Source organism: Leucopleurus acutus (genome assembly GCF_964270905.1).
Source record: "Leucopleurus acutus genome assembly, chromosome: 5".
Classification (NCBI taxonomy): Eukaryota; Metazoa; Chordata; class Mammalia; order Artiodactyla; family Delphinidae; genus Leucopleurus; species Leucopleurus acutus.
Genome location: NC_139147.1, coordinates 67,640,031 through 67,662,055, shown reverse-complemented (window position 1 = coordinate 67,662,055; position 22,025 = coordinate 67,640,031). Strand labels below are relative to the sequence as shown.

The 22,025-nt window shown below is 36.5% G+C and overlaps 1 protein-coding gene and 1 pseudogene across 3 annotated transcripts in view; both read left to right on the top strand.

Annotated features, from left to right (window-relative positions):
* Window positions 1-22,025, top strand: part of IQCB1 (IQ motif containing B1) — a 43,642-nt gene that overhangs the window by 20,146 nt on the left and 1,471 nt on the right. Inside the window, exons 7-14 of one of the 2 annotated variants that reach the window (XM_082839772.1) lie at window positions 399-498; window positions 3,479-3,657; window positions 5,640-5,749; window positions 6,355-6,464; window positions 10,099-10,241; window positions 11,853-12,001; window positions 19,566-19,697; window positions 21,177-21,333. In XM_082839772.1, coding sequence (XP_082695898.1) covers window positions 399-498; window positions 3,479-3,657; window positions 5,640-5,749; window positions 6,355-6,464; window positions 10,099-10,241; window positions 11,853-12,001; window positions 19,566-19,697; window positions 21,177-21,333 — 1,080 coding nt within the window. The remainder of the gene's footprint in view (window positions 1-398; window positions 499-3,478; window positions 3,658-5,639; window positions 5,750-6,354; window positions 6,465-10,098; window positions 10,242-11,852; window positions 12,002-19,565; window positions 19,698-21,176; window positions 21,334-22,025) is intronic. The other variant, XM_082839773.1, reaches the window with a different exon arrangement.
* LOC309962105 (pirin-like) lies at window positions 14,217-18,237 on the top strand (annotated as a pseudogene). The gene is made up of 2 exons: window positions 14,217-14,779; window positions 16,300-18,237. The product of its transcript is annotated as a pirin-like (transcript).

The following is a 22,025-nucleotide window of genomic DNA, read 5'->3' as shown; positions in this document are numbered from 1 at the left end:
TCAGTATTTGTGGCACGCGAGCTCAGTAGTTGTGGCTCGTGGGCTCTAGAGTGCAGGCTCAGTAGTTGTGGCTCATGGGCTTAGTTGCTCTGTGGCATGTGGGATCTTCCCAGACCAGTGATGGAACCTGTGTCCCTTACATTGGCAGGCACATTCTTAACCACTGCGCCACCAGGGAAGTCCCATCTTAGCTTAGTATTTCTTTATTTGTAACTGTGCATAAAAATGGGATAGCTATCTATTATAGTTATTGAAACTATTCTAGAAAATCTTTACTGCAAAGTATATAAAGGCAGGAAGTTTAACAGAAATGATTATGCTTTGGCTTGGTTTAGAAAGGGCAAGTAAATACTAATTGTATCATCATAGAATCTTAATCTTATTTTCTCTTCCTTTAGTACTGCGAAGTGATCATTTCTTGCACTTACTACAAACTGACAATGTTCAGGTAGGATCTACGGTCATGACCATGCTACAGAACATACTACAGATCAACAGGTAACTTGGCCTTACAAAATATGTAGAATTTTTTTATTTGTGATCAGAAGCATTACCAATTTTATTCCAATTTTCCTAAAATCTTCGATTGCATATGACTTGTACATGGCATTTAAAAAGCTCTATTATTACCATTGTATTTCAGAAAAAAATGGATGTAAAATACTGTAAAAGATTGGAAATTTGTTATCAAATTTGTATCTTATCTTAGAGTTTAAGAAGATTTTAATCCAAATCGCAGGCTTAGAGAAGAAAAATTACTGTGATATCTGAAGGAAAATATTGGGATCACAATAAAAAATATTTAATCATATATTTATTTAGCAAACTGCAAGCTTAGTATTTGCCAGGTGCTATAGAAGGGCATAAAAGAAGTAATAGGCAATTTTCCCAGGTTAAAATAGAAAGGCAGAGTAAACACTGTTGAAATCATTGATTCTTTCAGTTCAATATGGATTTGTTAAGCATCTACTATACGTGCCAAGTATTTGTCTGTCATTGGGTTTACAAAATTGATTAAGATATGAACCTAGTCTTCAAATAGCTTACAGTATAGTGGAAGAGACTAACACGTAAGGACAATTATATTACAGTGTAATAAGTTACCATGTTTAAGGGTACACAAGTATTAGAGGAGCTCCTAAACCAAACTGAGGGGGGGGCTACTTCCTGGAGAAGGTTAACACCTGAGATGAAACTTTACGGATAAGAAATTAGCCAGGGAGGAAGAAGAGAAAACAGTATTTCTAGGCAGAGGTAACAATATAAGCAAGTGCACACAGGTAAGAAACAACACGCAGAGGGTGAAAAGTAGGCTAGAGTTTATAAGACAGGATACCATAGAAGAGAGAGCTACACAAAGAGAGAACCCCAGAGATCTGCAGAGTCCCCTACAAGTTTTCAGTAGAGTACTGATCAGCACATGCGTTTGAGGAAACTATCCAATGTCGTGGAAAACAGTAATCCAGAAGGATTAAAAGGAGCAGTACCAGAAACACAGAGCCAAGAATACTGACTGATTCCAGCAGCCAAACTGGAAAACTACATGAAAAATGGAGCACTGAGAGTACTCAGGATGGTTTCATCCTAGTAGTGAGGGATAATAGCACTAGACTGAGCACCATTCTGGATCATCCCAACAAAATGAAAGCAAGATCTGAAAGGATCAAATTGTTTCCAAGCAACTTAACCACATCTGGTTATTGAAACTGCCTACATCTTAAAATTTTCTTTATTTGTAAAGTAATACAAAGGCAGGAAGTTTAGCAGAAATGGTCATACTTTGATTTGGCTTTAAAAGGATGAGAAAATCAAACTTGTGCCATGATAGAATCTCTGCTTTGCTCTTTTTCTTTCCCCCTCTTCCTTTAGTAATACAAAGTAATCATTTCTGCAAACTGATGATGTTCAGATAGGATCTAAAATCATAACTATGTATAAAATTCTAGGAAATGTAAATTAATTTATAGTGACAGAAAGCAGATCAGTGGTTGCCTGAGTATAAGGTGCCAGGGAAGGTAAGAAGGGAGGGACTACAGTGAAGCAAAAGGAAGCTTTGATGGGTGATGGGTATGTTCATTATCTTGATTGTGATGAGGAAATGTCAGAACTTACCAAATTGTACATTTAAATGTGTGCAGTTTGTTGTATATCAATTATACTTTAATGAAGCTGGTCAAAATAAAAAATCATCAGGTCTTCATGAGCATTTTGATACGGTGTAAAATAAAGGATGCATTCAGGTATGACACCAAGTTTTCTATAATGGATAATAGACAGTGGTATAGCCAAAACAAATTCAATATTGGTTATGTCCAACATAGGTAGATATTTTCAGCAGACAGAGAAATAAGAGTCCATGCAAAGACTTGTACACAAATGTTTATAGCAGCTTTATCTGTAACACCCAAAGACAAGACAACTTAAATGTCCACTGACAAGTGAATGTGACTTCTGGAAGAGATCTGGACTAGAACTGTGGACTTATGAGTTAGCCTAAAAACGATAGTTAAAAACATGAGAGAAGATGAGCTCAGTGGAAAATATGAATAGACTGAGAAAAGAAATGGGCTGAAAATGGAATCCTGGGGAGTAACCTTTAAGGGGTATATTGGGGAAGGGGAGCCCACAAAGCAGACTGAGAAAGAATGGTCAAAAATCTGTAAGTAGAGGATGGAAGAGGATCAGAAGAACATTTTATCACAAAAACTGAATGGTAGAGAATATCAGGCATAACCTTTACGGTTACTTTTTCTACTGGATAAAAGTCATTTATATTGTTGTTGAGTAAGAATCTCTTTGCATTGTTCTCAGATAATAATCATTGCCATTATTTGCTTTCTACAAGCCAACATCTACTTTTACAGAATTGCAAAATATCCTAATCAGTAGTAAATGGATAATCAAAGGTACACACCCCTAGAAAATCACATATTCCTTGGTGGGGTGAGTAAAAGAACACCCAGTAATCCCTTTTGACTATTTCGACGTTTCAGGTAATTTTTCATGACATCAGTAATGCAACATGAGGTTGTTAGTGTAATAAAGGAATACTAAAAGAAAAAGTTCCTTCTATATTAAGTACATGATAAGTGAATTCCTATAACATGTTTGTCTTCGTACATCATTAAGCAGTGAACCATGTACTTAATGTCCTGTGATCTTCCTCTTATTATTGCCTTGAAGCTTTTGAACCATCTATTTACTATTTTGCACATTTATCTTTCCTCCAGTATTTGATTGCAAGTTTCTTTGTCAGCTTTGTATTCCTTACTTTACCTAGCATGGTGCCTTACAGTAAGAATTCAATTAATTGATTTAATGTGATGTATTTTTGGAACTACGCTATCTGCTTAAACTATTGGTTATCTTCATGGATCAGGCCATAGGCATTAACTTGCTGCATCTGTAATGTTTAATTTTTTGAGATACTTACGTGTCGTTTAGTAACGGTACTTTTTTTTTTATTTTGTTCTATTAGTGGTGATTTACTCAGAATAGAAGTGAAAACCCTGCATTCAATTTTAGATGAAGTTGTTTTCAAACTTTTATCAACTCCTAGTCCAGTCATAAGAAGTACTGCTACAAGGCTCCTACTGTTGATGGCTAAATCCCATCAGGAAATTTTGATTTTACTGAGACTAAGTGCCTGCTACAAAGGTAGTACATATATTCTTTCTGTTCTTGAAAGTCTCAAAAAGAACATTTTTATTGATGGTTTATGGAAAACAAAATACCTGTGTTTTTAAAAAGTCAATAATTGAAATGTGCAGATAAACTCTGTCACAGCAGATAACAGTTCAGGGAAAAAACCTTTATGTAATCCAGCCATCTTCATGTCTCAACAGGTGGCATATGATACCTTATTGACAAGGTTACAATGAATATTTGCTCCCTCTCTGACAAAAAGGCTGTGTATTGATTATACCATATAGTGTAGTAAAATAATGACCAAAAAAAGATCAGTGATCTTACCTAACTTTACTGAGAAAATAGAGCTGTGCTTCAGAGATTGACAGCCCTTTTGATCTTTACATCAATTAATAATTACTCTTCAACTCCTATACTGCCTTTCCTCAAAGACAAACAAAAAATTTCCCTCACCTCCAAAATCAAACATATATGTGAAGAAAAAGTCAGAAAACTTGAGAAGGAAAGGACTCAGTGTTTTACCATTACCATAGACTAATCTTTCATTTAATTGAGCATTTACTATGTGTCAGATGACTATTCCTCATACTTTATGTGTATTAAAATGTTTAATCTTCATAACAATCCTGTGAGATGTTTACTCTTATCCTCATTATATAGCAGTGGAAACAGAGGCATGGAAAAAATGTAGGTGTTTACCCAGAATTACTCAAGTAGTTTTTTTTTTTTTTTCAACTGTTAATCAAAGTTATATGTTAGCTTTGTTTTATTTCTTTGCTAGCCAGAGCCATGAATCCATTACAATATATTTTCTTATTTGGTATGGTCAAGAAGTAGGTTTCTAATTGATTAAATATACTTACTAATACAGGGTTATATTATATATAAAATTTCAAGAATTAGAATATAATGTGATGCATTTAATACCAAAACTATTACAATGGCCTTTAATCATTCTTGATGATTTGGAAGGCACTTTAGTGACTTATCTTGCATGAGTCATTACTGTGAACATTGTAATTATTTTATATATTATAGAAATAGGGAGAGAAGTACCAGTAATAAAACTGTCTAGATGATATTGTGCCAGATACACATTTTTTTATTTCTGTAATTAGATTTCCTCTATAGAAATGTGAATGTCCAACAGTTCATTCTAAGGGAATTATATCTTAAGCTGTCTCCCTTTCTTTTCTCAACAGTAGAACTTATTCAGTTTCCTCAAGATATTTTACAATTATTAATACTGCTGAGAACTTGAGTCTTGAAGAAAGTATGACATGGAAAGACCTATCTAGTGGCTTCCCCATTTGTACACTCCAAGGCCATTTTCCCTTGCTGATGTATCTTGCATACATACATTATAATACATCATTCCTCCATACGCTGGAAATAGTACTTACTTTGTAACTTATATTACTACTCAGTTTTAATTTGGGATGAAAGTGCAGTATTTTAATATTATAGCACTTCTCTTATAATAAATGCTCAGGAACCTATTGATTTACCCCAAATTACATACATTACTGTATATTTTTATGTAATAATAACTCCATTTAATTAGTAGTAACTAATAACCTGCTTAAGTGCTTCCACGGATAGTCATTTACTCAGTATGTATTCATTATCTTTTTTTAAATGTTTTTGTTTAAGGTATTTATGTTCAAAAAAACCCCACAACTATATGTCTCTACGCTTTGACTTATCGCAGTGATTCCATTCTGCCTTTTTTTTTTTAATTAAAGAGGTTGACTAGACAGATTTTGCATCAGATCTCACGAGTAAGCACATAAGAACTCCAGGACAGTGGAAAATCCTAAAGACCTCAATCTAGAAGTTTTTGAGAAAAGGAAAAAGAAAAATCATGTGATTAATCTTGTTATTGTTTTCATTTGTTTCTAAACTAGACTTTTTAACCTCAAATTAATTCTGATTAGATAACAAAATCATATTGTATTATTAATAGTTGTGCCTTTGTTATTGCATTTCAGGACTCAGAAGTCTACTAAATAAACAAGAGCCTGGGACAGAGTTTAGTCAAGAACTTAGACAGCTCATTGGTCTTTTAAGCCCTAAGGTCTATCAGGAAGTAGAAGAGCAGGTATTAAATTATAAAAATAATTTGCATGATATTTACTAACATTTCAGTAAACATTTTAGTTTCAAAATATTGGATAGTGGTAGTCTCTTGAATCTTTTATTTGCTCTCTCTCCCCCTTCCTTTACTTATTTTCCCCTAACATCCAGAGCAGCCATAGTTTGATGGGAGAAGGAGTTGTTTATGGTCTAAATTTTTAACCCCAGAGCCTTTTTTTTTTTTAAACCTATACAAAGAGTCCCTCATACCCTTGAATCTTTGAATAAATGAAGCCAGGCATAGGAAGTGAAGCAAAGAAGTTAAAACATTAAATAAGCAAAACTATGAAATCCTTGTAATGGGAATGGAAGTGAGATTAATCAGGGAGAATTTGAAGCTAACTAGACTGTATCTTGAATACATTCTAGATAATGCCTAACTGAGCTTCCTTTGGGAGATCAGGTTTAATATTCTTAGGCCTTCCCTGTCCTGGGCCTATGCAGATGTTGCCTCCTGCTCAGCTTATTAAAAATGGAGATTAATACTTGCCCAGGCCTGATATTTTAAGAAGTAAACTTCTAAAAAAGACTTTCCTAGAGATGTCTCTAAATTCTGGCCTTTAATTTCAGAAACTGCATCAAGCAGCTTGCTTGATTCAAGCTTATTGGAAGGGTTTCCAGACTAGAAAGAGATTAAAGAAGCTTCCATCTGCTGTGATTACTTTGCAGAGGAGTTTCAGGTAAAAAATTTGGGTGAGAGGAATTATGATCTGAGTGGGCTAGATGTATCTTATTAGAGTATAGCTGAATGAAAACTTATAGTTTGGGGTGTTGTTTTTTTTTTTCTTTTTCAATATTCTAATCCGTTTCTTTCATTCTTGCTTCATACATTTCTGAGTACCAGCACTTCATTAACTAGATGTACTTCCAAAAGCAAAAGACATAATGTAAGACAGGAATGTGATGTAACAAATACACAATCCTGTTCACTTAATGAGACTTTCTTGTGGGCCAGGCCTATAGAGGGAGCCAGTAATGGTCAATTATCTCATCAAACCCTTAAAACTAAAAGTTGCCATAATTGTTCATATGTAATTTTGGTAAAAATGTGTATGAGTACAAAAAGATTTAAGTATGTTAACCTGATTTTCCTCAGTAAATATGGCATGGATACATATGGTCATTGAGATATGACATAGTTTGTCATTTGTTGCTATTTCAAGTAAACTAAAAATGAAATACTGAAGACATGGCCCAGTTTTTACATGACTAATCCATCCAGATTCTTAGAGGTGACAAAAAGAACACACACACACCACACACAAATGAGTTAGCTCTTAGGTCATTGTTGATAAATTAGAGCCATCTCGGAGGTGATTTCATGTAACCTAATTTAAAGCTAAATTTTAGTTCACTAAAAGTGTAACTTGCATATTCCAGAAGTCAATGGTTTTTTTAAGAAAACTGAAACTATTCTTTTAATAACTGCAGCTGTGTTTCTCAGTTACAAATGTGTTTTAAAATAGTGAACTAAAATTTAGCTTTAAGTTAGGCTGCATGAGAAATCACCTCTGAGATGGCTCCACTTTATCATAAATGACCTTAGGAGCTAAGTCATTTGTGTCTGTGTGTTTTCTTTCCATTGCCTCTAAGAATCTGGTTGGGTTAGTGGAAGGTATTGAAGCCACTCTGGCTGTGTCCCTTAGTGGACATGCTTTTCGTTGATAAAAGTTTCCTTCAGAGAAGACTTAAAAGATAAGTTATTAATATCATTGGGCATGAGTTTTGTTGGTAGCCAAAAAATCGTTAATTTTTTAAGCATGCTTCAAGTGCCTAATATATGCCAGAGGCTGTGCTAGGTATTGGGAGAGTTAAACAGACTTGAGTTTGTATCCCTCCTCAGCAACTTATGGACTGAATGATCTTGGACAAGTTGCCCCACCTCTCTCGCCTCAAATTTCCCATCTATAAGATGGGGATAATTGTCTGTGTACCTCACAAGATTAAAATAATAGAAAGGTTTTTTTAGCATATTACTGGGCACTTAGAAGAAAATGCATATGGCACATTTTTTGCCCTTGAAGATTTACAAATCTAGTTAGACAGGCAGATCTGTTAAGTAAATAGTACTCATGAGAAGCAAGTATAATCCATTCCAGCATTGCTCAGAGTTTGTCTATCCTACTAGCTATTTCTTTAAAAATATTTAAAAAGTTATTTCTTTAGTTAAATAAGTTTGGGAGATGATGAATATTTTGAGAGTCACACTGTATATATTCTTCTATTCAAGAGTCTGAGATGTTCTTGGTATAGCCTTACCTTTGTAGTGAATTCAGAGTAGTTATCCCTTACGGATCTTCCTACTACCATTCTCAGCTATGTATCTTACATTTAAAGGTGCCCCTATGCCATGGATTCAGACCTTTAGTGTTTAGTCTTACAGTAGTTGCCAAATTTGCCAGTTTACTTTTCTTTGCAATATTAAAATCTTTACTTAAAAGCATCCTAGGATTAAAGATTTTGTCCACTTAGAGGGGTATCTGTGGAATCTAATTAAGATTCCACTATTTTAAAATAGAAATTCCATTGCTTTATGTAACAACACCAGACCAGTTATAAATATATCCATTATAAGACATCAGCCATGAAGCCAAAATTATTTAAATCTCACATTATAATGAGTTTTTTAATCTCCAGTTTGCTCCAGGCTTCAGCACCTTTCCTCTTCTATTAGTTGCAGCAACAGTTTATGCAAATTTCTTTTACTTCCTTTGTAGCTGGGCTTTCTGCCAAGGTTATTTCTGTCTCTTTGTGGTCAGGTTATTATCTCAGAGTAGTTTCCCTCCCATGTTTTTTTGGGGGAGGGACTGCCCACCGCTCACAGTTATGGACCTAGATTCATCAGAGCTTCGGATTCAACAAGAGGTACTCTTCTATAGTCACCCTTGCTAAAGCACTTTCTTGGGGGTTTCCTCTTTATTTAATCACTTTTCATGGTCAGAAACTTTGTTTTCTGTTAAGTACCCTTTTCCTCAGCAAGTTTTACTGAAGCAGCTAACAGCTGCCTCACAAGCAGGAAAGCTCACAATTTACCTTCCTCTATCATGGTGCTGATACTTAGGTATTTTAATTTTATTTGTTTGACTTTGTAGGGGAAGAAAACAGTTTTTACCTCTATACATTTTAGGTTCGTTGGTTGGGGCCCTGAAAATTATACTGACAAAAACAAAAACAGATTAACAAGAGAAAAACAGTTTCTTAACATGTGTAGCACACGTCACATGGAAGAAACCTGACATGATGCATAACTCAAAGGGGTGGTTAGAATTTGGTCTTATATAGCTCTCGCCCTCTGAGATGGCCCACACTCTGTGGAGTGTGTTTCTCCCAGGGCCGTTCTCGCCTTTTGAGACAGACCACATTTTGTCTATGGAACATGTATTTCTCTAAATAAATCCACTTCTTACCTTAAAAAAAAAAAATTGGGGCCTATATAGATGTTAACAAAGAATAATTTATAGAGAAGTGACAGGTGAAAAGAAAAGGATTTTAGGCTTCTGAGGGCAACAAACTGTGGGAAGGTAAGTATATTGCGGAAGGTAAATATATTGGGGAACTTATGGAAGATACGGGTTATTCGTGCAGTTCCATCTCTATGGCCATAAAACTTCCTTGGGAGGGGAAATTTATGGCAGTCCTCATTTCTCAGCTGTTTCTGCTTTTAGCCAGTTAAGGGATCCTCTGGGAAGGCTTCTTTCTGTGTTTCCTGATTCTCATTTGCCTCCAGCTCAAAACGATCTTTATGCCAGAGTGGCATATTCCACTACCCTTCAACTTCCCCCTTGAAACCGAGCTTAAGGGCATAACTCTATCACTGCCTTAGGGACAGTGATTGCTTCTTTGAAATTTTTATTTTTTCATAGTTTATAGAATTCCGTCCAGTGAATGAACCAGTATTTATTTATATAACTCATTATTGTAGGACATATGGTTTGTTTTCAACTTGTTACTGTTGTAATGCTATGGAGAACATCCTTTAACATAAGTCTTTACATACGTATTGGATTTTTCCTTATGAAAATAATTAGAAATGGAATTAATTGGTTAACATTTTTAAGGCTTTTGATACATATTTTAAGTATTTCTTCAGAAATATTTTGATGCATGTATCCAAAATATTTCTTCAGAAAGGTTGTAGAGCAGCACATGAAAACTTATTTCATCATACTCTAACTACACTAGGAATTATCTTTGAAATTTTTTTTGCTGTCTGTATTTATATGATTACTAGTGAGGTTAAGCCGTTTTTCATAAATACTTCTTGAGTGGACATATAATTATGAAAATTGTGTGTACTTAATGTTTCCATCACAGATCTAAGCGAACAAAGATGTTACTGAAGCTAAGTAGACAGAAGGAAGAAGAGGACTGCAGATTACAACTGCAACTTCAAAGGCAGAGAGCCATGAGACTTTCCCGAGAATTACGGCTGAGTATGCTTGAAATAGTTCATCCAGGTGTGTGGCAGTATCAATTTTATAAGTGTAATTAAGACTGATTAGGATATCTTTTAATAAACCAAATTGCCTAGCTACCTGATGATTTATTTTTTTAAATGTGGACCTTTTCCCTGTTTCTCCTTTTTCAGATAAATCTTATTAATCTCTTGAGTCAAAAAAAGTAACTATTTTATTTTGATTAAGGCCTATTAGTTTATGATGAGCAATCTCTCCAGTAATTTTTCTTTTCTTTCAGATAAATTAGTGAAACAAAATTTTATGCTTAAAGATATCTGTCTTTGACATAAAGAAAGAACCCCCTTGAACTTAAGTAAGATGTTAGAATATTGCTACATTCTGCCCTCAGAACTCAGTACAAACCTTGTGACACCTCTTGCCACTTCCGACACACTAAGCTGAAATTAATATTAAAGTGTAGTCTGGGAGATCTGAGTCATTTCAAGATTCCTTTTTAGTTCTACTCCTTCCCCCTTCTACTACTCATTCCCAGTATCCTTCACTAGCCTCATATTTCTCTTTCTTTCCCTTAAATTCAGATGTTTCCCAGGGTTCCATCCTTACCCCATTATTTTCATGTTGCTCTTCCTGAGGTATCCCATCCATAACTGCAGCTTCAACTACCAACTGAGTGCTTAGCACTCTGGAATCTTGTCTGCATCCTCACCCTCTCTCCTAAGCTCTAGACCAGCCCTGCCCAGTAGAACTTTCTACAAAATGAAGTGTTCTATATCTTCACAGTACCAATGGCTAGAGGTAGCTGTTGACTTGAAATGTGGCTAGTGCACTTGAGGATCTAAAATTTTATTTTACTTTCTTTAAATTTATGTAACCAGTTGTGGCTAGTGCCTACTACATTGGACAACACAGCCCTGTAGCCAGCTGCCTATTGGTTAGCTTTACTTAGATATCCACAAGCATCCTCAAAACTAGTCATTATCTTCCCTCACTGATTTCCTCTTCCTGTATTCCTCATCTCTCAGGTAATTGCACCAACAGTCTACTCAGTGTCCCATCTATGAGACATCCTAGAATTTTTTCCCTCCCTCCACATCTAGTTCACCACTAAATCCTATCAATTTTTGGTACTGTCTCTCAAATATATCCCTTTTTATTTTTACCTTCCACCTTATTCTGTCACGTAGCTACTGTGAACCCTAGACTGTATGCTGACTAACTCCCAGAAAGTAAAAAGAAAGTCATCTGTAGAACTAACTGAGTGACTAAAGAGAAATTTAGAACCACGCAGAGTAGGTAACATATATACACAATGTGCTTTTCCCTTTTGGTAGTACTGAATGACTTTCTAACTATTTTCTTGTGATTCTTTTTTCTAAATGTTCTTGCTATTGGATTTTTAGCCCTTTTCTCATTCCTCTGAGACAAAAAAATGATATGAGTCTTTTCCAAAGAAGATGCATAATCTGAGAAAGCTTTTGGAGCGCTTTGTTTCTAAAATCTTATAACCATTGTAAAATAATAGAATTGGGAAAATCAATATTGAAAAAAATAAAAGGACTGCAAGATTGTTGGTACTTTCATTGTCCTGATTCTAGAACTTGAGAAAGCATAGAAGTGAATATGTTGTAATAGTGTTTGTTATCTTTTTAGGTCAGGTGGAAAAACATAATCGGGAAATAGAAGAGAAATCAGCATTGATTATCCAGAAACATTGGAGAGGGTACAGGGAAAGGAAGAATTTTCGCCAACAGAGGCCATCTCTTGTGGAGTATAAAGCAGCTGTCACACTTCAAAGAGCAGTGAGTCTGAGTTAGTAAAAAGAGTACTGGATTAGGAGGCAAAGACATGGGTTCAAACCTGACTTTCCTGTTTATCTGCTGCAAAGTCTTGGTCAAGTAACTTAGCTTTTCTGAGCCTTAGTTTCTTAAAATGAGAAAATCCTTATCACTGGCCAAAATGATTTAGACATTCAGTCCTTAGTATTTCCATAGACCCTTGTACATCATTTACCAAAATGCAGTGTTATTTGTTAATTTTTTTCTTTCTTACTTGAGCAATGAGAATCTCAAGGATAAGGAACGAAGTCTTATTTATTGTCAGCTTCCTGCATGTGCTTGACATATGAATGAATGTCTACCCTATCTTTTTCACTCAGTTGTTATGTGGATCAGATGACCTAATTTATGGGAAAGTATTTTGTCAATTGTAAAGTCCTGCGTAGGAGCAGCCTATCATATTAGATGTTTTTTAATGCACAGATAATACATTAGGTATAATTAGATCATTGTAATTCTTGAATTATAGAATGGTGTTCTTAAATGATGGTCTTCCTGGGATTTATCTGGAGCATAGTAATATTTTATTGCCTTGGAAAAGCATAGTACAAGGCTGTCTATTTCACTTAATGACCAGTTTTCCTAATGTCTAGTTATTATACATAGTTAACGTTCATATTAGGATTTCAGATCATGTAGCATTTAGTTTTATTGTTATTGTTAAACTTATTTATTGTTATTGTTAAACTTTAGGTCAATTTATTGACCTAAATCCCTTTTTGTTAAACTTTGTTTGTTAATCCCTGTTGTTAAATCCCTTATTGTTAAACTTTAGGTCAATTTCAGTTTTTCACAGTGATAGATTTTGAACAGTCTCCTTATTGATTTCTCTGATTAAGCTTTTACAAAGATTTTTTTAAACCACTTAAAAAACAGAGTAAATACTAGGGAAATAGGAAGAGATGTCTGCTGCGTCCATCTTTCTCAGGCTCTTTTGGGGATTTTAGGCTATGTGTGCAACAAACAGTCCTGCACCATCACTGAATCACACCCACATCTGCTGTTTACCCTCTGCTAAGCAATGCCATCTAAGGATTAACCCATGGACCCATGGATATCAGTGCCTTGGGTCCTTTCTAATACCTTTACCTCGTGGCTACCGACTTTTTTTTTTTTTGGCTGGGCTCCGTGGCAGCATGCAGGATCTTAGTTCCCCCACCAGGAATGGAATCTGTGTCCCCTGCAGTGGTGCAGTGGAAGCACGGAGTCTTAATTACATGTGGAAATGCTAATATTTTACATATATTGAGTTATGCTTATGTAACTCAGTACATGCAAAATATTAACTTCACCTGTTTTTACCTTTTTATTCTGCCTCCCAGAAAATTAAAAATTACATATTTGACTCATTTTATATTTCTATTAGCACTGCAGATGACCTTGATAACAAAGAAAAGGAAATAATTATCAATTTCACAGAAGGAAGTTGGAATATCATTTCATTGAACTTATCCCTCAGGAGGAACTGGTTATTAGTGTCCTTGGCAGACAAAGGCCAGAACTGTTGTTTACCTTCTGTCCCTCACTTTGCATAAAAGAGAGGCATTGTTTCTCAGATAGATAAAAATCAAGAAAACCTTATGTACACCTGCTAATTTCAAATTACACATCCTTACGTAAACAAGTTGGAGTTCTATGTAGTGGTATAGTATTAGAATTAAATTTGAAGAATTATCTGTCTTTTCCTTTTTAATGTTCCAGGATTTTCTTTTCTTGCTTTTTCATCTCTTAAGCTCAGAAGGGGCCCCCAAGCACACTGGAGTACCGGGTACCCATGGGGCCAGGCGGGACCGGTGCCATCGATCAGTTAGCAGAACCCCACCCTCCCCGGCCAGCTTTAGACTCCCAGGGGAGTCTCCAAGGGAGATGGCCAGGGATGCTTAAATGGTCCTCTGCAATTTGGTGCAAGTGGCATATGACTTTTCTTTCTGCAGAGCACTGCAATCTGCTAAGCCTCAGCATGCTCGCATTTTAGCCTTTATATGGCATCCTGCAAGGTTACCCTCAGTGCTTAGCTGGGAACAGTCAGAAGGGGTTGGAGCATGGGTCCGCAGAAGCATTGGCTGACCTTAGTTTAAAAATCTGGATCCATTTTTACTGTTTGATGAATTTAAAGGCGGTAGACCAGGTGGATTTCCTGATCACCCACACTGAGGTTTTGAAACAGTGTATTACCTCCTGGAAGGGGGTTATCATGGCCAGCGAAGACTTCTGTGGACATGCTGGTCAGTTGAACACAGGAGACCTACAGTGGATGACCATGGGCTGGGGCATTGTGCGGAGATGCCTTGCTCGGAGGAGTCAGTCCATGGCCTACAGCTGTGGGTTAATTTGAGGAGCTCACAGAAGATGGTGGAGCCTTGGTACCAGGAAGTAAAAAGCAGCAAAATCCCTAAACCCGTAAGGATGGTGTTACTGTTGCTGTCATTTCTGGAGAAGCCCTGGGAATCAAGTCCAAGATTTACACTTACACACCAACTTTATATTTGGAGTTAAGATTGGACCAAGGAGCAAAGCATTCCCAGCCTATTCCTAAAGGGTGATCAAGCTTCATTTATACCATATCTGGAAACGTGCATATTGGACCTAACACCCAACAAAAGATAGAACCTCATCACACAGCTGTGCTGGGGGAAGGTGACAGTGTCCAGGTGGAGAACAAGGATCCTGAGAGAAGCCACTTTGTCCTAATTCCTGGGGAGCCATTAAGAGAACCAGTTGTTGGGCTTCCCTGGTGGTGCAGTGGTTGAGAGTCTGCCGGCCAATGGAGGGGACATGGGTTCGTGCCCCAGTCTGGGAAGATCCCACATGCCACAGAGCGGCTGCGCTCATGAGCCATGGCCGCTGAGCCTGCGCGTCCGGAGCCTGTTGCTCTGCAAGGGGAGAGGCCACAACAGTGAGAGGCCCGCGTTCCGCAAAAAAAAAAAAAGAAAGAAAGAAAGAAAGAGAACCAGTTGTTGGGACTCCCCTGGTAGCGAGTGGTTAAGAATCCACCTGCCAAGGCAGGGGACATGGGTTCGATCCCTGGTCCGGGAAGATCCCACATGCCGTGCAGCAACAAAGCCCTTGCGCCACAGCTACTGAGCCTGTGCTGTAGAGCCTGTGAGCCACAATTCCTGAAGCCTGCGTGTCTAGAGCCCGTGCTTTGCAACAAGAGAAGCCACCGCAATGAGAAGCCTGTGCACAACTAGAGAAAGCCCATGCACAGCAATGAAGAAGACCCAGCGCAACCAAAAATAAATTAATTAAATAAATAAATTTTAAAAGAGAAACAGTTCAACATGGAGAAGTGTGCTGACCGCTAAAGAATCCAAAATGTGATTCTTTCTTGACTTGAAATTTTTGTAATCTTTTGTTATTGTCAATGAGGTGCTACTAGTTTTCAAAAATGACTTAGACCCCTCATGTAAGGACACAGCCTCATATACTGCAGAGACACGAAAACTATGACAAGATTTGCCAATTTTTTTTTATCAGATCAGTTCAGTTCTTGACATCAGCCAATGCTATTTAACTGACAACTACAGTAAATCTTTTTTTTTTTTTTTTTTGGTGGTACACAGGCCTCTCACTGTTGTGGCCTCTCCCGTTGTGGGACGTGCAGGCTCAGCGGCCATGGCTCAAGGTCCCAGCCGCTCCGCGGCATTTGGGATCCTCCCAGACCGGGGCATGAACCCGTGTCCCCTGCATCAGCAGGCAGACTCTCAACCACTGCGCCACCAGGGAAGCCCCAGTAAATCCTTAAAGTTCTCATCACAAGAAAAAAAAAAATTCTCTAACTACGTATGGTGACAGATGTTAACTAGACTTTTTGTGACAATCATTTCCCAATATATACAAATATCGAATCATTATGTTGGACACCTGAAACTAATATAATATTGTATGTCAATTATACCTCAATTAAAAAAAATAAAGAAGGTAAAAAGAACTAAAACTACAAAAATGGTCATGATAGAACCAAATCTTAAGAATGTTTTTAATAAAGAGACTGCCATTGCTGATGACAGCCTGCAATGGATGAGTGAGGTCTAATTGCATATGTTTATCTGAAGTTTGGTCTTTATAATCTTTATAATCATACACAATCCTAAAAACCTGTTTTACCATCCTCGAGGATCTGATGCTGGGAAAATAACCGTTTGCTATTCAGATATGCCTGAGTTTGTTTCAAATTAAGAACTACAGAAATATGCACTATTTTAGTGGTAGAAGAAAATATTCTCATCACCCAGAACTTTCTGAATCTCTTTTTACTCTAGGTTCATTTTTGATGCACACAAATGAAGAGATTTCTCAGGCCATTCTTGATTTCAGAAATGTGAAAAATGGCTTTGAAAGAGCCAAAACCTGGAAATCAAAGACTGGAAACTAGTGACAAGCACAAGGGCAGGTCTGGCTGCCTTCTAGAATTTTCCATCTGTGGCATCCACCAGTTCAGTGCATCCAGTTTCCAAAGTTGCCAGTGCTTCTAAAGAATTCCACACTAAAGTGATAAACATGGTTTTTATAGCAATGTATGTGAGATATTTCCTGGCACAAGCAAATAAACCTAATTGTTCCTTCTTAAAAAAAAAAAAAGAAACAGCTCAGAAAGAAGGTGATGTTTGCTGGTGTCTGCTCTCTAGAGCCAGAATGTTAGCTAATTCTTGCTACTTGATTATAGCAAAACAGTATCAAATATACATATCTATTAAAGACCAACAACAAAAGCACTTACTGAAACAAACCAGTTGAAAAAATAAACACTGGGAGATAAATACAATTTCAGAGAGTCCTAAAATGACAAAGAATGAGGAAAAGAGACAGAGATGTCAAGGTGGACTTTTCTGATCTAAGGGCAAAAATTCCTCTGTTCTGGAAACTTTACTCTGAGTTCCCAGAGTAGCATCATAAGCCTGGCTTCATACTAAAAGCAGGAAGTAGAGGAAAGATAGAAGGAGAAGCAAGGAAGAAAAATCAAGAAAAGGGAAGAATAGAAGAAAAGGAGAAAATCTCAGTAGGAGAATGTAAGCGCAATTGAAGGCTCAAGTACTATAGTAAAAACAAGGGTATTAAGGACATCTTTATACTGAATGTGAAAACCTCCAAGCCCTTTTTTCTTCTCAGATCTCAGTGCTGTCAGCCAGGCTTGTATCCTGTAAACAGTAGGTTGAAAACATTTTCTTTAGGAAATCTGAACAGCCCAAGGGAATAGTTATACATGTACTCACAATGAGGTACTCCAATGAAACAGCCCAGTTCAGTAGCCCTATAAAGAAGTACAGAATAGATAAACTCTACCCATCTGCTCAGCATTTCTAAACAGCTTTTTAGTGCCCACTCTTAAATATCAGCTGAAAGTATCACTGGACGTCTGCAGGAAGCTAAGGCCAAAACAAATAGAATAAAACTACTTGGTGGAGATAGAGATATTGCAGGGATAAGAAAACTTTTAAAATGTATTATTTTCTCCGAGAGCTAAAAGAAAATAATACATGAAGCAAAAACCAAGATGCTGGATAACAGGGAACAAATGGAATAAAATTTGACAGAAAAAAGAAAGACATAATAAAAGGGCTAGAAAAAAAGGTTTGGGAAATCTAGAGAGCAGGGCAAAAAGAAACCAGAACCAGTCTAGGAGGTCACACATTTGAAACAAAGAAAAAAAAAAAAAAACTGGAGGAGAAGAAATCAAATAATTTAAGATTTCTCAGAATTGAATATCATGTGGTTTAGATTAAAAAGACTGAATGTCCGATACAATGACAAAAATACACTCACATCTATTTCACATTATTGTGAAATACACTGGGGCGAAAAGTACTCCTCAACAGCATTATTGGAAGCTAAAAGATATTGGAGTAAGGCTGTCAAATGTTTGAGGGAAAATGATTTCCAACTAGAATTCTACATCCAACTAAACCATCAGTTAAAGGTAAAGATACACTAAAGACATTTTTATGCATCACAAAGTCTCTGAAACAAAGGAATAACCCAAGAAAGGACAACATGGAATCCAGGAAACACAAAGGAAAGATGAAAAGAGTCACCAAGATGATGGGGAATGGGAGATCTCGGGATGACAGCTATGCACCAAGCATAGGGAATAATCTATCCAGATTGGAACAAGTCAGAAAGCTCCAGAATATGTGTATCTAAGGAAATTAATTTGATAGATTGCCTGATGTGTTTTAATGTATGAACAGTTAGGGCAGAAATTGTGATAATCAGTGATAAATATATAGAAAAATAAGCACAGGAAAATAATAGAGTTATTAATTCCAGTGAAAATAAAAATATGCAAGGAAGAAAAAGTAATCATCACTACATGGTTGAAAAATGAATAGCCTTTATGTAGTCATAATAATGTAAACACTGAACATTAACTAAAATTATGATTTAATAATATTGGATATTTGGAGATATAGAAAGTATGTGTGAAAGAGAGCTAAGTCCTTATCCTTAATACAAGAAAGTCAATAGATAATACCTATCACTGAAAAAAATCACAAAAATGTAGATGGAGATAAACATCAGAAGAAAAACCTGAAAGAACTAAAGTTGCTGTCTTTGGGGGAGAGGTTTTTAACAATTCTTCTAAAACTGACACTTTAAACAATAGTTATATCAACAAACTTTTTGGAAAGCATCAAATAGTAAAATATTTTAGGTTTTGCAGGTCATACAGTTTCTTGGAACTATTCGACTCTACAGTTGTAGCCCAAAGGAAGCTGTGGATAGTATGTAAACAAATGAGCATGACTCTTGTTTCAATAAACATTTGTAGACACTGAATTTTGAATTTCACATAATTTTCACATGTCATGAATCAATTCTTTTCCTTTTGAACTTTGTAATCATATAAAATGTAAAAAACCATTTTTCAGCTGTTCAAAAACAGGCAGCAGACTGGATTGACCTGTGGGCCATAATTTGCCAACCCTTGCCTTAAGCAATGTGAACATATAACTTTGATGAAAGTAAAAACTACAAAGAAGGGAGAAGAGTGAAAAAAAAATTGGGCAGAATAATTTCAGATGTGTCTCCACATCTTGCCTGTTAAAAGATTTCTTACCAGGAATTCATTCTGAAGGACAGGAGAAAGCACATTCATTTACCAAGCTTTTTCTTGTATACCTTCTCCTTGATCTTTACAATCCTTTGGCTAAGTACAATTGGGATCCCTGTTTTCTGTAGACATAGAACCTATCCTATAGAGATTGAATGACTTGCCCCAAATCAAACAGTTTTATAAGGGGCTAGAATTAAGACTAGAACCCAAAGCTGATTTCCCTTTTTTTTTTCTTTATTGCCTTCTGTACAAATAATACATGAATATATCCTTGTAAAATATTAAAACACTACAGAAGAATATAATGATAAAGTTATTGTCCTCTGTCACCCCAGTCACAATCCTATCTTTCTCCCCATACATAAAAGGGTTAACAGCTGTTGTCACTATCATATGTTTTGGTAGGAAGGAAATAGTTCTGCTAGGGAAGAAAAAAAATCACAAATCTTTTTTTTTTTTTTTTTTTGGTCCCAGACTCTTAAATTCCTAGCAAAGTGCCGTAAGAAAAAGAAACTATTTGCTCCTTGGCAAGGACTCAGAGAACTCACTGATGCACGCAGAGTTGAACTGAAGCAACAAGTGGATGACTATATCAGAAGACATCCCGTATGTAGGCTTTTGTGCCATGGTACCAGTGTTACATTATTGCAGTGGGTGATATTCACCAACAAATAAGTGTCTCAGCTGTATATGTACATTTATTTTTGGCATAAGGTAATGCAGTTGCTTTACCGTAGTCAATGGATTTGGCGTCTTATAATTACGTGGACCATATAAGTAAAGTCAATAGTAAGGGAGACTTCACTTCAAATTAGTGGTTTTCCGTACTGCGTCAGCAAGACTTCTTCACATCCTCACCAACATTTATTATTTTCACATCCTAATGAATGTGAAGTGGTATTGTGATTTGGATTTGCATTCTCTAATAATTAGTGATTTTGAACATCTTTTCATATGTTTATTGGCTATTTGTATATCTTTTTTGGAGAAATTTCAATTCAAGTCCTTTGCTCATTTTTTAATCAGGTCGTTTGTTTTTGTGTTGTTGAGTTTTAGGAGTTCTCTGTATATTCTGGATATTAATCCCTTATCAGATGTATGATTTACAAACATTTTTTTCCATTCTGTGGGCTGCCTTTTTACTGTTGATAGTGTCCTTTGATACACAAAACTTTTTCATTTTGATGAAGTACAGTTTGTCTGGTTTTTCTTTTGTTGTCTGTGCCTTCAGTGTCATATTTAAGAAATCATTGCCAAATCTAATATCATGAAGCTTTTCCTCTGTCTTTTCTTCTAAGGGTTTTATAGTTTTAGTCCTTATGTTTAGGTCTTTGATCTCTATTTTTTTTAATGCACTGTGTGTGATTGTGATGCATTCTCCTGTTAAAAAAAGAAGTGCTGCTCTAGCCGTACTCTAGTACACCTGTTACTCTGTGGCTGAAAAGTAAGGTGTTAGCTGGAACAGGGCTGTATCCAAGATCCATGAACTGGAATATTTGAGAAAGCTGGGGTGTCAGAAGCTCTGTCAGCTTCAATGTTGAGATTATTTCATCCTTGTCCAAACTAATTAGGTAAGTTCCTTTTAAAGTAGCTGACTAGCCAAAAGAATATGGTCCTTTGAATGATTTTGTCCCTTGTTCTGTGAAATTAGAAGCCGTTATAACATTATGGCTTAGATAAGTTTGGGAGTGGGGATAGGACAAGAAGTTAGGTAGTCTTACCAGGTGGGGCTAGAACAAAAGGATTGGTCTTGTTACTCCTCTTCCAGGCCAGTATCTTTACCAAACCATTTGTAATTTTCACTATGATTTCTCAATCTTATCTCTTCTCCCAGAATACCATACTATGTGAGGAAGTGAGGTATAGGAGCATACCAAAAAGAATCTGGCCCACCTGCATTTTCATTTAAAGCTGCTTTTAAGAGGCTATTTAATGCTTGCTCAAGAGTACAAGGTAGATATCAACCATAACATTCAATTGATGAGAGACAGCTAAGCATTCTAGAACCTCTACTAAGTGGTTAAGTGAAACATACTTTGATATATGTGTCCTTCATGTGACACTTTTTTTGTCCTTTGTTCCCAGGGCTCTGAGGTATCAGATGTGATCAGCAGGGAGCTCCATTCCCAAGCACAAGAACGACTGCAACACTACTTCATGGGCAGGGCTCTAGAAGAGAGAGCCCAACAGCACAGGGAGGCACTGATGGCTCGGATCAACACCAACATCGAACAGTTGATGAGTATGTGCTCATTCCATTTTTGCTTCCTAAAAGGAACAGCCTATGTAAGATTTTGTGACATCTAGATCTTCAGAAGGAAAACACCATTTAGTGGTCTATTAACCCATCTCCTATCCTCAGAAATTTCTCCTTCTAGATCATATCACCACACAATGATTTCAAATGATGCAGACCCCATAACCTTCTTGACGGCTTCCCTCAGCCTTGTGATCATTGATATGTGTCAACTCAGAAAAGTTATTAATTATAAAGATGCTGAGCCCTACTAGCCAGATTCTGTTATACAGTATGAAAAGCTTTTTGAACATATTTTAAAAGTAGATGATGAGAGTGGTTATGGTGGCACTTTAATGAAGTGTTTTCACAAAAATTAATTCATCTGCTTCTCACAACCACTGGTGCATTTAATGAGAGATCCCATCCATGAAGCCAGTGTCTCAGATGGCCTCTGAAACACTTTTAGTGTTTGTGGAGCAAAAAGGGCCAGGGTCCTCTCTTTAGTGCCATTACTTGCAAATTTTGTGTTTTTGAATGGATAGGTGGCTGGAACTGAGCCTCTCATCTGTAAGGATTCTGCTATTATATTAAAAGTTTCTGCTCTTTTAAATAAACCATCTAAAAAAATCTACCTCTTTCTTTTATTCTTTCCCTTTAAACACGGAAGCATGGGCTACAACTTGTGAATAGTCACA